Genomic DNA, 17,357 nt, shown 5'->3' with positions numbered 1-17,357 from the left:
ATAACAGTTTGATTTCTTAAATAAAGATAGCTAGATGTCAGCCTGTAGCTTTTTCTGGTTCAACACTAGAATATAAGTTCCACCAGAGCAGGGTTCTTTCCTTGTTTACTAGTTGTACTGGGTTGGATGCTTCCCCTTAAAAAGTCATGTCCTTCTAAGAACCTCAGAATGTGACCTTATTTGAAAGGAGGGTCATTGCAGGTATAACTAGTTAAGGTGAGGTCATGCCCTTAATCCAATGTGACTGGTGTCCTTATAAGAAGAAGAAAAGAAACACAGAGACAGAGATACAGGGAGAAGGCTGTAAGGTGATGCAAACAGAGATGAGTGTGGTGCATCTACAAGCCAAGAAATGCCAAGGACCGCGGGCAAACACCAGAAGCTAGGAAAGGTCAAGGAAGGATCCTCCCCTAGAAACTTCAGAGAGAGGATGGCCCTACTGATACCTTAATTTCAGACTTGTAGCCTCTAGAACTGTGAGAAAATTATTTTTTGTTGTTTTAAGGCACCCAGTTTAGCAAACTAATATACTAGGATATCCCAGGTTTCTAGAACAGTACCTGGCACGTGGTAGGAGACCAATAAATGAAATATTTGCTGAATGAGTGGATGGACTTTTTAATTCCCCAGGATTGACCTCTCTGTGGCATTTGGCACCTGTTGATGACCACTCTACCCACACATACTTCTTGAAACTCTGTCTTCTCCTGTTTTCCACATCCCAGGCTCTCCGTGTTCTGTTCCAATGATTTTGGAACAGAACTGCTTTTTAAATGTCAATGTTTCCCAGTATTGTGTCTTCAGTCTTCTCTTCTTCTTGCTCCAGATTCTTTCTATGTAATTTTATCCCTTCACAGGTTTGAATTCCCCTAATATACCAACAATTCCCAAAACTAAAAGAGATCTAACCATGTCACTCCTCTGCTTTTAAAAAAAGAGATGGCTATTGTCTATAAATAAGGTTGGACTTTATCTGTCTACTTCAGCATTTTACTCTGTCCTCACCCCAGGAGGCATGAACCCCTTCTGGTAGAGTGACCTGGGCTCTAGTCACAAAGGACCATTCAATTTTCCCAAGCATACCATATTTGATGCTTTTAATGATTCCTTATTCTCTTCACATGGAATGCTCCTCCTTCTCCTCATCTACTTTGTGAAATCGTAGTTTAAGGCCAATCACAAATGCCACCATATATTTCTACCTCTCCTGACCACCTTTCAGGTACGATGAGTCACTGCTATCTGTTTTCCCATAGACCTTCTGTTCACAACACCAGTATTTTATCATATCACGATAGGTAGCCTGTTCCTTGGCTGAGCCATTAGCTCTTTGATGGTAAGAATGGTACTTTATTCATTCTCACAGATCCAGTCTCTAGCTCTGTGCCTGCATATATTAATAGTATGCCCTAAGAGATTACAGGTTGAATGAACTCATTCTACTTGCAAAAAACCAAATTACAGCTCTCAAATGGCAATAGAATTACATCTCAGCACCATTTCAACAAAACAATAAAGATACTGCTGCATTAACAGAAGTTAGAGACCTACCACAAACGTCAAAGCATTGGGCCCAAATGGATGACCTGTTCAACACTAGATGGGGTATTTATAGTCCTCGGAACTAGACCCCAACACAAGAAGTAAATCCTAGACAGAGAACATTGACATATTACCTGCGAAGATACATAGTCTCCTCATCTTCTGTGTTACAAAACTTGTGGGCATGTTTGGCAGCATCAATCACCCTGGACCGATCCCGGGGCCTCATGGGTAATTTCTCCAACTGACAGTCTGAAGGAATGGAGAAAGATTTGGTCACTAGAGTCACTGAAAAATACCCTGAGGCAATCAGAAGTTTTCAGTGGGACCCCCAGCACTGTAATTTTTACTATAATTACTATGCTTATTGATGCCTATTATTGAATTTTCCAACTAAAAATGACTTGGTGTCAGATCTGACTTTTAGTCCCAGCTCTGTTACTACCCTGATGATCTTTAGCAAATCACTTCCTCATTTTGAAGTCTGTTTCTTTATTTGAAGGATGAATAGATTATATTATTTCAGAAGTCCTTCCTACCACTGCAATTTAAGTTTTCTGTATTTCTGTGATTCACATGTCATGGTACACTTGGTTTGTGTTACAGTGCGTTAGAAGCAGAAGAGACAATCAAGCGTCCTCCAATACCTATGAGGAAGGCATTGGGAAAAGTGGGTAAGTGCTTAGAAAAGGAGAGAGAGGTAGGTGGCATGCTATATATAGTATGCAAATGCCCCATCCCAGTTAGAGGAGTTCTAATCCGAAAACAATGAAAACACACAGGAAATAAATTAGGTACAGTTATAAAGCAGATGGAAAATTGATATAATGCAAATTAAGTAACTAAAGGATCACAGAGAACTCAAGGAATCAGAGTGATTTGAGATTAATGGTGGAGGTGGAGAGGGGAGTTAGAGAACACCAGGCAGTTTGCATTTTAGCTCATTACTCTTCACATCGACCTGTTGGAGTAGACATTTAGTATTCCTAGTTTAAAGATGAAGGAATTGAGGCTTAGAATAGGTAAGAGACCTTCCACACATTTAATAAGAAGCAGAACAAGAATTCAGACCTAAGTCTAGGTAATCAAAAGAGAATTCATTTATTCAATAAATATGCAAGGGTCCTGTATATACCAGGCACAGTTCGAGCATTGTGCTGGGGATTCAGCAAGAATAAAGCAGACAAAGTCCCTGACCTGATGAAGTTTACAGTCTGGCAGAGGAAGTAGAAAACTTTAAAATAATAATTATATAATGTGATCTTGGATAATGATAAGTACTAACAAAAAATTTAGGCAGGATAATAGGAGGAACAGTGATCTCAGATAGTGATACGTGCTACAAAGAAAAATCAGGCAGGGTAGGAAGACAAAGAGTGACAAGGGTGCTATCTTACATAAGGTAGCGAGGGAAGAGTTGTCTAAGGAAGTGACATTTCATCAAGAGATCTGAATGAAGTAAGGAAGCATTGACAGAAGAGTGGTCGAGGCAGAGGAAATACCAATCCAAAGGCCATGGAAGCAAGAACATTTTGACATGATGGAGAAAAATCAAGAAGACCACTGTGGCTGGGGTGCAGTGAGAAAGGGGAAGGGTGTTAGGAGACAATGTCTGAGAGGTAGGTGTGTGTCTGATCACACATGGTCTTGGAATGGACTTTTGTTTTATTTTTGGTGTTATAGGAAAACACCACTTTGAAACAGGACTCTGGCTGCTGTGTGCAAAACAGACCACTGGGGACAAAGCGTGGAGAGCAAAAGACTATTGTGGCAATTCAGGTGAGGGATGATGGTGTCTTGGACTTGAGTGGTAGAAATGGAGGTGGTAAGAGGTAGTCAGATTCTGGATAGATTTTCAAGGAAGCACCTACAGAATTTGTTGATGGACTAGATGGATGTAAGGTATAAGAAAGAGAATTCAAGTATGATTCTGAGATACTGGGTGAATAGTGGTACCACTGACTACAATAGGTAAGACTGAAGGGAACAGTGAGAGTAGGGAGTAGGGGATCATGAAGTCGATTTAAACATGATCTCTTTGGGAGGCCCATTAGACATCCAAGTAGACACATAGAACAGGCAGTTAGAGTCCAAGAAGTGCAGATTAAGAATGGGGAGTCATCAGCACATAGATGGTATTTAAAGTTTGGGAATGGTTGAGATCACTTAGCGAGTGAGTACAGATTGAGAACAGGTGAGAGGACTGAGCCCTAGGGCCTTGTAATGCCTAAAAGTCTGAGACAGAAAAAGAAATCAGACACTGAGAAAGGGCAAAATTGAGGTAAAAGTAAAATCAGGAGAGTGTGGAGTCTTGGAAGCAAATAAAAGTGTTTCAAGAAGGATGGAGTGCTCATCTCTGTCAAAGGCCACTGAGCTGGGGGCTAAAATGAACATTGATTGACCACTGGAACTGGCAATATGTTGTTATTAACCTTGACAAATGTGGTGTAGATGGTGAGGTGGGAAGGAAAGCCTGTCTGAAGTGAGATTTAGAGGGAATGGGAAGTGAGGACGCGGAAACAGCTAAAACCACAACGCTTTTTAGAAGTTTTGCTATTAAAAAAAGCAAAGAAATGGGGTTATAACTGGAGGAGAATGTAGGATCAAGGAAGAGTTTTGTTTCGTTTAAGATAAGAGATATTACTGCATCTAGAGGCCGAGTGGGAGGAAGAGAAGATACAGTATATCTTTTAGTTTGGAGGGAGGTCTGGATACAGAGTTACAAGGTTAAATACAAAACAGAAAAACTGCCCTGGAGTGTGGCGGAATGTGTAAGGAGGATTTTGATGCAGAAAGTAAGACCAGCAATCTTCAAAGAGACGTGGCTTCCAGATCACAGCCAGAGAAAATTCGCACTCGAGAACCCAAAGTTTCGCTGCTTGCAGACTTTCCCCAGTTCCCGACTACTCACCCAGCACCAGGACCATCTGGCCGCACAAACAGTAGTAGACGTGGAGGGGCTTCTCGCCGTCGTCGTACTCCTCCCGGTCCCGGGTGTCGGAGCAGACAACGGAGCGGGACACAACTTTAGGCATTGTTCACAGGAGTGGCCTACAAACTCAGCACCAAAAATAAGGGTCGCGCGTAAATGACGTCATCGACGCGCGTCGAGCCTTTCCCCGTACGGTAACTGTGGTCATGTGTCAATAGTCGTGTAGACTTCCGGGCGGTCCCATTAGGCTAAGATGTTCAGGGGCCGTCCAGAGCCAAATAGAATCTTTTTTGCTTTGGCCTAAGTTAGCTGGGACTGCTTTACTTGGGACAACCTTAATATTATATATATATATATATATATATATATATATATATATATATATATATATATGTGTGTGTGTGTGTGTGTGTGTGTGTGTGTGTGTGTGTGTGTGTATATATGTATATATATATGTATATATGTATATATATATACATATATATATATATATATATCCAGATATCGCAAAGGACTATATCCACACATATATGCATAATACAGATATTAGCTGTGCCACTATGATTTTAATGACTGTATTCAGGATGAGTGCTTAATGAAGTAGAGACATCTTTTTAAATCTGAGATATAATTCTCATAACATAAAATTCACCCTTTTAAAGTGTATCATTCAGTAGGTTTTAGTATATTCACAAAGTTGTACAACCATCACCACTATCTAATTTCAGAACATTTTCGTCATCCCCAAAAGAAATCCAATATTGTTAGCGGTCACTCCCCACCTTTTTCCCTGGCAACCCCTAATGTACTTACTGTCTGTCTCTATGGATTTGCCTCTTCTGGACATTTCATATGAATGAATTCATACAATATGTGGCTGTTGGTGTCTGGCTTCTTTCACTTAACAGTGTTTCAAGGTCCATCCACTTTGTAGTGTGAATAAAAAGTAGTAATGAATCAGTAAAAAGGAACTTCATTCATTTTTGTAGCTGAATAATATTTTATTGAATGGATATACCACATTTTGTTTGTTCATTCATCAGTTCATGGACATTTGGGTTGTTTCCACTTTTTGAATGTAATGACTAATGCTACTATGAACGTTGGTGTACACGTTTTTGTGAGGATATGTTTTTAGTTCTCTTGGGTATATACTTAGGAGCTGAATTGCTGGGTCACATAGTAACTTGATGTTTAACCTTTTGAGGAATTGCCAAGAGTACTTTCCAAAGCGGCTTTACCATTTTATCTTCACATCAGAAATCTATGGGGGGTTCTGATTTCTTCATGTCCTCACCAACAATTACTGTGGGTCTTTTTGATCATGGACATCCTGGTGGGTGTGAAGTGGTATCTCATTGTGGTTTTGACTTGCCTTCCCCTGATGGCTAATGATGTCGAGCACCTTTTCACGTGTTATTGGTCATTTATATATCTTCTTTAGAGAAATGTCTATTCAAATCTTTTGCCCATTTTTAATTGGGTTATTTGTCATTTTATTGTTGAATTGTAAAAGATGTTATATATTCGGGATACTATACCCTAATCATGTAAATAATTTGCAAATAGAGGCATCTTAATGATCCTGTTTGCCACAGGCATAAGGGAACATCTCCCACCCTTCCTTTCCCCAACTCAGAAACTCTCGCAGAATGCTCTTTGTGGAGAACAGGAGCCTGGAGCCATCCAGAATAAGGACGTTGAGACAGTTTACATTGAATAACTTCAATAATCCAAGTGATGACACCAAAATAGTGGATTTTTAACAGACAACTTACTGAAGATAGCGGGAGCATGACTAGAAAATTGACAAGCTGGCTGGAAGAAGAAGTGTAGTGTTCAACATACACAAGATGCAAAGCAATGGGAATTTAAAGCAATCTGCTAGCCCTTGAACGAACATGGGTTAAATAAAGTATAAAATAAATATAAATGCAGGTTGTAAAGAATCACAGTGTTTGCTCCTTAGGTGTTAGTCCAATGTCATCCCTATGATTCTATGTTATTCAGTATTCATGGATCTTCCCCTGTGTGTCAGGCACTGTGCTATATACTGGCTGTATAGTGTATAAATAGTCTCACCCCTTCATGTGGCTTAGTCTAGTACTTAGTCTAGTACTTTTTCTGTAAAGGAATAGAGAGTAAATATTTTATGCTTTGAGGGCCAAGAGGTAAAATCAAGAACATTATGTAGGTACTTGTATAATAAAAGAGAAAACAAATTTCCACAAATGTTTTGTTGGTGAACTTCAAAATATAATAATAATTTAATATAATTTTTGGAAATACAAGTCTGCTAATGAGAAAAACGGCACTTTTAAAAAAAAATTATTGGGGAATAGTGTGTTGTTTCCTCAGGGCCCATCAGCTCCAAGTCATTGTCCTTCAATCTAGTGTGGAAGGCACAGCTCAGATCCAAGTCCGCTTGCTGTTTTCAATCTTTAGTTGCAGGGGGCACAGCCCACCATCTCATGCGGGAATTGAACCAGCCACTCTGTTGTTCAGAGCTCACGCTCTAACCAACAGAGCCATTCGGCCCCCCAGAAAAATGGCACTTTTTGATGGAGGTGGATAACATTTCACTTAATTAGGGTTCAGAGTGAGGTGTTCCCTATCATCAAAATCAGCTGCAATCTCAATACACATTTAAATTATTTCATATCTGGTCAAGTTGAGATTTTTAAGAATGTCATTTTTAATTTGTAATAAAAGTTTACAACTTGATTTTTCAAGAGTTAACAAACTGCAAACACCTGTTAATAAAGGTATTAAATAATTTTTAAAAATTAGTTGCAAATATTCATCTGTTAATGCTTATCTGTAATGAGATTTTATATATTTCATCTTTGAAAAAAATAACAAAGATAAGTACTGCCAAATACTAATATCCACAAACAACTCATTTTTTTTAAGGAGGGTGCAGCTCACAGTGGCCCATGTGGGGTTCAAACCGGCAACCTTGGTGTTATCAGCATCACGCTCTAACCAACAGAGCTAACCGGCCACCCCTGCAAACAACTGATTTGAATTGAGTGTATTCATCTCTTAGAAGGCACTCAGAAAATTCTATTAGATTCATCTCTTGACATTTGCCTTTTAGTATGTCATTAATTTTCACTTTCAATTGAAGTTTAGATAGGAGCTCCTCAAATGCACAAATTGATTTTGAAATATAGAAATTTCCTTTGCACTTTGCATTGTGGTCCAAAAAATGCCACTGAACTGTAATTTAGGCTCAGAAAATATATCCACTGCAAATTTGTGTGGGAATGCAAATCTTGATTTTTGTTTTAACTTTTTATAGCACAGAAAGTGATTAAAGTAACTTGATATTACTTTTGATTCAAACAATGTTAGTTGTCATTGAAATGATTTTACTGCAGTATGTTTCACGTATAAACAGTGTTTTGCCTTGTAATTTTAGGTTAAATTCATTAAGTAACATTATCAAGTCTACCATAAAAGCTAATTTTAAAACCATTCAGTGTTCATAAATAGTGGTTGAGGGTGGCTTTTCTTGCTCAGAAAAGTTTCAATCTCAGCCCTGAGCTTAAAAACAGTTTAAAAAAAAACCCAAAAAACAAAAACCACCCACTGCTAAGCTATTGAACTGCTGTTAGTAGGGCAAGTCAGAATATTCTGCTTCTATTTCCGACAAAAATTTATGGAACAATGGTTTTGTCCATGAGAGTGAATGAAGTTCACTGTTGACGCTAATGGTTGAATAACAAAAGATAGATTCAAATATTTTCCTGCAAATTACCTGTTATTTAATAATGCAATAAATAATAAGATTTAAACAATTTACATTTGCTCAAGCTTTGTACATTTGCCCAACTAAGCCATTTTCTGCTCCATACATATTTGTAATGTATGTTAGCAGACTCTGCTTCAGGTTGTACTGAACTAGTGTTTTCTTCTTTGGAAATTTTCTTACCTGCAGTTCTTCCACACAGACCACCCACACAGGCCAGTTCTTCCATCTCTTTAAACTCAGCATTGACTCTGAGTAAACAACAACTGAACAGTATTAGTAACATCTGTGAACTCATCAACAGCCAAGGAAAACAACTTGAGATCATTTGCCCTGTTTTCTAAATGACTATTTGTTAATTCCAATGTCCTTAACTCTGAGCCATTGTTCTTGTTAAAAGGTTAATAGTCTTTAAAAAGTTGATTTTCTCTGGACACATTTCTTTGACTTCTGCAATCAAACGTGACTTAATTAACTCACCATCAGTAAATGGCTTTCCTTGCTTGGATAACAAATTAGCCACTCAGAAACTCACTTTGGCTGCAACTTCATTTTCATTTTTTATTTTTGCAAAGAATTCTGCTATGATAAGATATTCCATTTTAAACTTTCTAATTTTTCTGACCATTGATTTCCTGTGAGCTGGGAACATTGTGATGAGCACTTAATTTGGTACTATCCATGTATATTGTATTATTTTAGCAATGCTACATGTCACTGTGTAATAAACACAATGCTTTGACATCTAATTTGATAACAAAGTAATCTACACTTAGAAGCGTGATATTCAAAATCCACTTTTATTTTTTTGTTTTGACATGATAGGTATGCGCTTTGAATTTTTTTTTTAATTTATTGGGGTGACAATTGTTAGTAAAATTTCATAGATTTCAGGTGTACAGTTCTGTATTACATCATCTATAAATCCCATTGTGTGTTCACCACCCAGAGTCAGTTCTCCTTCCATCACCATATATTTGTCAATTTTTAAAAATGCCAAAATATGGTGTGATATTTGTGGCACTCAAAATGCTACTGAGTTATAACTGCATCATTGCGATTTGTAGTTAACAGACCAACATGTGAAGTGATGAGAGCACCAAATACATTTTCTGTCACAGCTACTGAACTCTGTCACTGTAGCACTAAAACAGCCACAGGCAATACATAAATGAAAGAGTGTGGCTGTGTCCCAATGGAACTTTATTCATGGATATTGAAATTTGAATTTCATATCACCTTTATGTGTCAGGAAATGTTATTAAATATTATTATTGCTCTGATTTTTTTCAACCATTTAAAAATATAGAAAACCATTCTTAGCTTGCAGGCCATAGGAAAAAAGAGAGCAGGCTAGATTTGGTTGTAGTTTGCTGGTGGATCTTGCTGGTTTGATTGAATTCCCATGAGCAACACTGTAGCCATGTGTATTAGCTTCCTATTGCTGTTGTAACAAACTACCACAAACCTAGTAGCTTAAGAAAACACAAATTTATTATCTTACGATTCTGGAGATCAGAAGTCCAAAATCAGTCTCACTGATCTAAACTCAAGATTTCAGCAGGGCTGGTTGCTCCCAGAGGCTCCAGGGGAGAATCCATTCTTTGCCTCTTCCAGTTTCTAGAGGCTGCCCACATCCCTTGGTTCCTCAGCTGGTGGCTGTACCACTCCAATCTCTGCTACCACCATCACATGGCCTTCTCCCTGAATTCGGACTCCTCCTTCCCTCTCATTTAATTCTAGATAACCTCCCCATCTCAAAATTCTTAGTTTAACCACATCTGCAAAGTTCCTTTTGCTATATAAGGTAACATATTCACAGGTTCCAGAGATTAGGACGTGGAGGTCTTGGGTTGGGGGGCATTATTCAGCCTTTTTTCCTCTTGATTCAACAATTCAGCAGGTAGGGAAATCCTATGTTCACACCTTAATTTCCCCATTTCTCTAAGCTCACTATTTCTCTCTCCTCTCCTTCTTTTCCTTCCCTTCTCTCGTTCCTTCTCCCTCTCTCTCCTCTTTCTCTCCCTTTCTCTCCTTATGTTTTAGGAGCTATAGATGGACAGTGTGCTACTACTTTTATTGCCAAAAGCACATGCTGTGATAACTGTTCTTTCCTACGTGATCCTCTTGACTTGTCTCCTGAGTTTATTTGAGTCAAGAAAAACCCATTTTCTGTTGTTTCTTGGTTGTCATTTGTACTAAATTTTATCAATAGAAGTGGAAACTATAGGAAAATAAAATTCCTTGCCTTGACTGGCTAACAGAAATAAAAACTCACAGCCTCATGAGGCAGGAAATGATCATTTATCTGGTCTCTCCTTCCAACCCAAAATAGTTCAGGAAAATCACAATCTATTCCACATTTTGAAATCCCACAATTTCCCTAGTCATATATTCCCATATTTCCTCCCTTTTAGGAAAGTTCTCAAATCTTTGCCTACGGACAATTTGGAATTTTTCATCTTCCCTGCAGCTGCATTGCTAACACAGTTTAAGCTAAAAAGAACTTCCAGTTTCTTGACGCCTGCTCTTGGGGAAGAGGGGTTGCTTGGCTGTGAAGATGTTATTTGTTTAAGATGTCAAGGTGAGAAGGGGGTGGAAGGACTGCTTGGCCAACTCTGCTATAGTTACTATGTTCTAGTCTGATAAATTGTCTGTGCTGGAGAACATTCTTCTGTGTTGCTGTATGCTGTGACAACCCTGATTCTGATGAAGAATGTGGGAGCACAGTGTTCCTATAATGCAGTTCCACTGTGCAGTCAGGGTGCTCTCCCCATGCCCTGGTGCCATGGGCTTCCAAACTGCTTTGGTTCATGCTCCTGACTTTTCTTGATTAGATAGTCCCAAGAAGGAAGAGCAAAGGAGCTTCAGAAAACAGACAAGCCCACAACAAACTGAAATGCATCTGTAGCATTTGATGACTCAGATATTTATATCCAGTGGCAAGAGCTTCCCAGTCTCTTTCCTACTCTCCTTCTCAGTAGGATGTTTTCAACACATCTCTCTTAGGTTCAAACACCGACAAAAGCCATCTATCAAGCCCAAGTTCCTCATCCTTGATTTGAGGATATTTAATCAACTTCCGTCACCCTCACTTTTCCTAGTGGAGGTCTCACCGTTCTCCATGAGCCACGTTAATCTGCCCACTATCCCCAGAACATGGTTTAGCTCCATGTCCTTGTTCCTGCTGTTGCCCTCATAGAAACTGCTTGAGTTCCTCTCTCCCAAGCCCTGCTTTCATCTCTTTAGAAACAAAATTGAAATAGACCCATTCTAGGAAGCTTATTCTAACCCCAGCAGATCGATGAGTCGCCTGCTGTCCAGCACCTCAACATTTGTGGGTTCACATGCTTCTGCTATGCAGCTTGCTGCTGCTCTGGTAGGCAGAATTCTAAAATGCTATCCCCTCCCTCAAGATTCCTGGCTACTGATGTACACACGCCTTCTTCCAGTTATTCAAGCAAACACTAATCTAGGTTCTGCAGATGTAATTAAGGTCCCAAATTACATGATTTTAAGACAGGACATTATCTGGGGTGGGCCTGACCTAATCAGATAAGCCCTTAGAACTGGGCACTTCCTGAAGAGATTCAAAGCATGAAAGGGATTTGATGGGAGAGAAATTCTCTGTTGCTGGCTTTGAAGGTGGAATAGGCTACATGGCAAGGAATGTGGAAGATGTCTAGGAGCTGAGAATGGTCCCTGACTGGCAGCCAGTGAGGAAATGTGGGCCTTAGTACTATAACTGGGAAGAACTGAACTTGACCAACAACTTGTGATAGTTTGTTAAGCAGCAAGAGAAAACAAATGCATCTGCTTTTGTAGATCTTGCTTTTGTTGATTTCATATGTGTGTATTTGTGCAAGTTCCTAAATGAGAGAAAAAAGGTTTTTAAAACTTATTTCTGTACCGTCTTCCCACCACAGCTATAATGTGAGACTATTAGGGAGACTTGCTTTAACTGATATGTTGAATTTAATGGGAGATATAAATCCTCGGCCATGAAGGTATGTGTCGTTAAGCATCAGCTAGAATTACAACCAGTGGCAAGTGTCTCCCGCCTCCCATGTTAGAAACAAATTTCTGCACCTCTGATGTCTTCTGGACATCTTTACATGGATGTCTCACCAGTCCTATGAACTCAGTAAAGCCCCAGATTTCCTCTCCTAAAACTGCCCCGTCCCTCTAGTTCTGTTACTGGCACCTTTAAACCTTACAGCTTAGAACTACAGCCATTGTGGACTCCTTCCTCTGTGTGACCCCCACATTCAATCTGTTGCCAAGTCCTCTCCATTCATCCCCTAATCTCCATTTTTATTGTCATTGCCTGATTCCATATCTCTCACCTAGAATAATTCCAGTCTCTCTCCTAGCTGCTCTCCTGGGCCCAATGTCTGATTAGTACAGCCCTAAACATGTCACTTCTCTGCTCACCCACCTTCCAAGAAATCCATCAGCTTGGCATTCAAAATTGTCCAGGACTTAACCGAAATCTACCTTTCTCATATTTTCAAAAATTCCCAAATGAGTATTTTGCCTACCTTCTGAGTTATTTGGGGTTGACCTTTAAAAATTCTTCTTTAAAACTGTTATTGCTCTTGCAGGTCCGCATCTTGTGACTCTTCCCTGCCACCTCCACCTTTTTCACACACATCTTCCCGTGACTTTTACTTCGGATCCACTGCCCTTCCACTTCTCTGCAGTTGGACATTCTCAGACATTGGACCCTTCTGAATATATAGCAGCCTCTCAGCTTGTTGAACTGCCAAGGAGAAATGTGGTTCCAGAATCAAATTGTGAGTGTCCAGAGGTAAAACCTCATTCTTGTCTTAAGCTCTCCCTCCCTCCCTCAGGACACACACCACCATTTTATTCTGCTTTGGGGTGATCATGGGTCTAAATGTTGGGACTCGAATCTCGCACAGGAAAAGGGACCCACTGCTTCCTTTCATAGTTAAGGCCGATTTATTCTTTTGCTTTTTCAGTGATTTTATAACAGGTCATACACAACCCGTCCCCAGTCTCCTGTGTACGCAGGGGATGTGCACCCTGCAGTTCCTGCTTTTTGAGAACAGCTTTGCTTCAGCCCACTCCCCGCTTCTCTAGTTTGGGATTTCCATCCTTCTCCCCTGAGCCACAGGGCGCACTTTAAGTGATCTAGTCTTAAAAAAAAAAAAAAAAAGAAAGGAAGAGGAGGAGGAGGAGGAGGAGGAGGAGGAGGAGGAGGAGGGGGAGGAGGAAGAGGAGGAAGAGGAAGAGGAAGAGGAAGAAGAAGAAGAAGAAGAAGAAGAAGAAGAAGAAGAAGAAGAAGAAGAAAAAGAAGCAGGGGAAGAAAAAGAAGAAGATAGAAAAAGAAAGCCGAGGAAAGCTTCCCAGGGTTCGTGCTAGATTTGGCAGGTGGGGATGGAGCCCATTCCAGCACCCATTCCTGGGATATTGGCCTCGCCGCCTGCCTCTCAGCCACCGTCGAGCTTCGGCGGGGGTTTAATGGCCTAAGCAACTTTCCTTACCACCCCACCCTCCGCTCGTCTTGGTATCGTCTGTCCGGCGTTTGGCATTCCACCCCCCCCCCTTCCTTCCAGGTTGGTTCAGCCCGGGTCTACTCCGGGGTGGTGCTTAGCCGGCGCCAGACCGACCCTCGACTTCGAAGGGGCAGTGCTGTGCCTCTAGGCGCTTCCTCCCCGGCTACTTCGGCTTCTCCAGCGTCCTCGGCCTCCTTACCCTCCGCGGGCACCCGAGAACTCGGTGTATGCTCCAGCGCTGACCCTGCTCGAGATATGTCTACCCCGGCTCGGCGGCGCCTCATGAGGGACTTCAAGAGGTAACTGACAGGGACCGCGGCGTCCGGGGCCGGCAGCGGGGCGCAGGGCGGGTCCCGAGGCGGGCCAGGGGAAGGGGGCGGCCCGGAGCGGTCGCGGCTGCCGGATCGTGGGGCCGCTGTCTGTTTCCCTGAAGGTTGCAGGAGGATCCTCCAGCCGGAGTCAGCGGGGCTCCGTCCGAGAACAACATAATGGTGTGGAACGCGGTGATCTTTGGGTGAGTCTGTGTTCCGGGCGGTGGCGAGAGATGGGGAACTCGAGGTGGCTCTGTCTGCCCTACGGGACCGGCCCCTGGCGAAGGCTGAGAGGGAAGGGGACAGTATTAGGGTCTGGCCGGGCCTAGACTCCTCCTCCGAGCCTGTGCCTCGATTAGCTCAGTTCGCGCTGCCAGGGGAACCGTTTGGGGTTCTCAGGGGGGCGGGGCGGGGAGTGGTGGCGGTTAGGAGCGGCGGCCTGCACCAGGTTTTTGAGCCGGAAACATCTATTTGTGGTGGCTTTCCGACCCAGGAAACGGTGCTTTACCAGAGGTGGAGTTGGTGGAGCTTGACAGAGCCTGGAATAGCCATCTCCTAAAATGAACCAGGGAGAAGGGAACCCCTTAAGCCGGAACTGACTGTTTTTCTCTGTGTTGCAGGCCCGAAGGGACCCCGTTTGAGGATGGTAAGAGAGTTTCTTTACCCACCTTTCAGGAGCCTGATCATCTGGGGAAAGGGTTCCTAGTCATCCTGGAAGTGCCTTCTACTTAGGAACCTGCTTCTCCCTAGCCTCTGCCTACTTACTAAAGGCTTGAGTAGAATCCAGTATGTGGCAGGTTGTTCTAGCTATTGTCCGCTTGACTAGAACTGCAACTTTTTTCTTGCTTGCTTCTTTTAAAAAAGTCTGGGTAACGCAATCACTTTTTAAAAGGAGCATCAAAGCACTGATATTAAGGACTTTTGAGGTCTGGGCTATTGATCCTGCCAAATTCAGCTCCCCTTCAAGATACTGACTAAATATCACCCCAACCACTTGCTGATAGACTCAGAGACCCCAGAGACCATCTAGTTAGAGTTTGTGTGCTTCTATCAAGACTTTATGCTCAGTAATCTCAAGGTAGTTTCAGTATTGAGGGTAGCCTTAATGTACTTTCAGCTGGTGTCCAGCCTACTTGAAGGGACTACATGTACTTATAGCCACATAATTTTTAATGGATTTTGGTTTGACTTTTAAAAACACATATTAATTGTTTTTAAAAACTTTGTATTTGAGATAATTATAGATCCATTTGTAGTTGTAATAAATAGAGACTATATGCCCTTTACCACTTCCCCCACTCCCTCTTTTGGTAATATCTTGAATCACTATACTACAATATCACAATCACGAAATTGATATTGATAGTTTTATGTGTACTCAATTGTGTCTGTAGTTGTAGATTATTGAACATTTAATCCATTTAAAATATGATTAAAAGTATTTGAACTACTGATTGACATCTTTAATATTGAGGTATTTAAAAAAAGAAAAGGATCTTTCTGTTGCTTTTTTTCTCTCAAAGATTTATCTTCCTTTGGTCATGTAGAATATGTGTGTGTGTGTGTGTGTGTGTGTGTGTGTTGTATATATATTTGTGTGTATACACACACACGCACATAACTCAGTTTGAAGGAGGGAACAAAAACATTTCTGCAAACTACTAAGTCATACTTATCTTGCCGAGTTGGATTGCTATTTGATGCTACCAATTCACAAGATGTGAGGTAGGTCAATATCAACTAATTCTATAATTTGTCTCAAATGCTCAGATTTCCCTGGGAGACTGCAGACAGTCACCTGAATACTTTTAACTTCCTGTCTACTTTCATTCCCTGGGTAAATATCACTGTTCTTCAGCGCTGCAATAAAAATAAGTGACAGCAGGACAGAGGAATACTAAAGGAGCAGTACTTTGGTGAAGTAAATCATTTGAAATGATCCATAGCAAGACTTAATTTTCCTCTGCTGGATTGGTGCTAGTTCTTCCTACCTAAACTTTATGTGCAGATTAACTGTATATTTGCTTTCGCTTTAGCAGGCTTTGTTTTTGTTGGCTTTTGTTTTTCCTCCTGATTTTACTCAAACTGCTTTATGCTGGGCACAGCTTTATTAATAGTATATCACTTTGCTAGAAGTTAGCTACTTAAATATTTCAAGGGTGCTTCTCTTGTTTTAAGTGGTATGAATTGAAAAGGTACTTATGGAATCCATTACCTACCTGGATCTTCCCTCCTGCCATTACTGGCTCTATTTTTGATGATGTGTATCTCCATCCTGGCATTACTGAAAGGAATTGCTCAAGCTCAATGATAGTACCCTTTTCTGATTCGTTCTGTTGAGCAGTCTGCTATCCAAGGATGCTTGGTCAGGTGTCTAGAACACTGACTGTGGCTACAAAAATATTTTGATGATTTGTTAATATCCGTCACTTACAGTTAGGGAATTTACTGGAAAAGACTTATTATGGACAAGTGGCATAGTTGATTTTGCTGTTTCCATGTATTACATAACTCAACAGCCTCACAACTACTTTTGCTGTTTCCTTGTAAACCATTTGTAATAGAAGTTTCTGGAACAACCAAGCCCTAGTTACAGAGATGAAATCTTAAGAAACAGAACTCTTAAAGGTATTTTGATTTAACTTCACACACTTGAAGTAAGAGGAAAATGTTCCCAAGAGTTTACACTACCACACAAAGCACTGGGCAGGGGGTGGCTATGCTTCCTCATCAAAATTTCTGAGTCGGCAAGTGCTGTGTGGGATAAAGTATTCTCCATCACATCATCTAAAACTTGTTAATAGACACAGTAAGATACTAGTATTTTCTTTTTTAAAGTTAAAGTTTATTGGGGTGACAATGGTTAGTAAAGTTATATAGGTTTCAGGTGTACAATTCAGGAATACATCATCTATCTATCACATTGTGTGTGCACGACCCAGAGTCAGTTCTCCTTCCATCACCATATAGTATTTGCTTTTCATAATAGATGTAGTCTTAAGAATTTGGGTGTAAGATTTTTTTTTTTAATGAATCACTTAAAATCCACTAAGGGTGTTAAGATAAATAAATCCTATAATGAAGAGTATTTGGGTATTATCTTAAAAATGAGAAGTTTTAGTCCTAAAAAATGTTTTAAGTACGTGTACTTTGCTTTCTCCTCGGGTCACAGTCTGGTGGCCAAATGGCAGAAAATGCCTGTAGAGGTGTTTTCTTTGGCCAACACAATATTTTAAAAAATTTGAATTAGTGACTGTCTTTAGCAGAACATACCCTCTGTAGTTTAACCATATTAC

The 17,357-nt window shown here is 40.7% G+C and overlaps 2 protein-coding genes across 2 annotated transcripts; one reads left to right on the top strand and one right to left on the bottom strand.

Moving 5' to 3' along the window:
- Positions 1–1,676: 1,676 nt before the first annotated feature.
- Positions 1,677–4,594, bottom strand: LOC308495684 (STING ER exit protein-like; the record flags this gene model as incomplete). The annotated part of the gene is made up of 2 exons (XM_081080651.1): positions 4,454–4,594; positions 1,677–1,794 (listed from the first exon to the last, which is right to left on the bottom strand). Coding segments are annotated over exons 1-2 (242 nt in total), but the record flags the coding sequence as incomplete, so codon positions are not given.
- Positions 4,595–4,630: 36 nt separating this feature from the next.
- LOC308495685 (uncharacterized protein) lies at positions 4,631–15,541 on the top strand (the record flags this gene model as incomplete). Its single annotated transcript, XM_081080652.1, has 4 exons — positions 4,631–4,663; positions 13,811–14,049; positions 14,184–14,264; positions 14,682–15,541. 4 exons carry the CDS (start codon positions 4,631–4,633, stop codon positions 14,791–14,793), a joined length of 465 nt encoding a protein of 154 aa, XP_080936778.1. The 3' UTR covers positions 14,794–15,541.
- Positions 15,542–17,357: the final 1,816 nt, after the last annotated feature.

The sequence above is a fragment of the Rhinolophus hipposideros genome (genome assembly GCF_964194185.1).
Source record: "Rhinolophus hipposideros genome assembly, contig: HAP1_SCAFFOLD_601, whole genome shotgun sequence".
NCBI classification, from domain to species: Eukaryota; Metazoa; Chordata; class Mammalia; order Chiroptera; family Rhinolophidae; genus Rhinolophus; species Rhinolophus hipposideros.
This window is presented reverse-complemented; position numbering and strand designations above follow the sequence as displayed.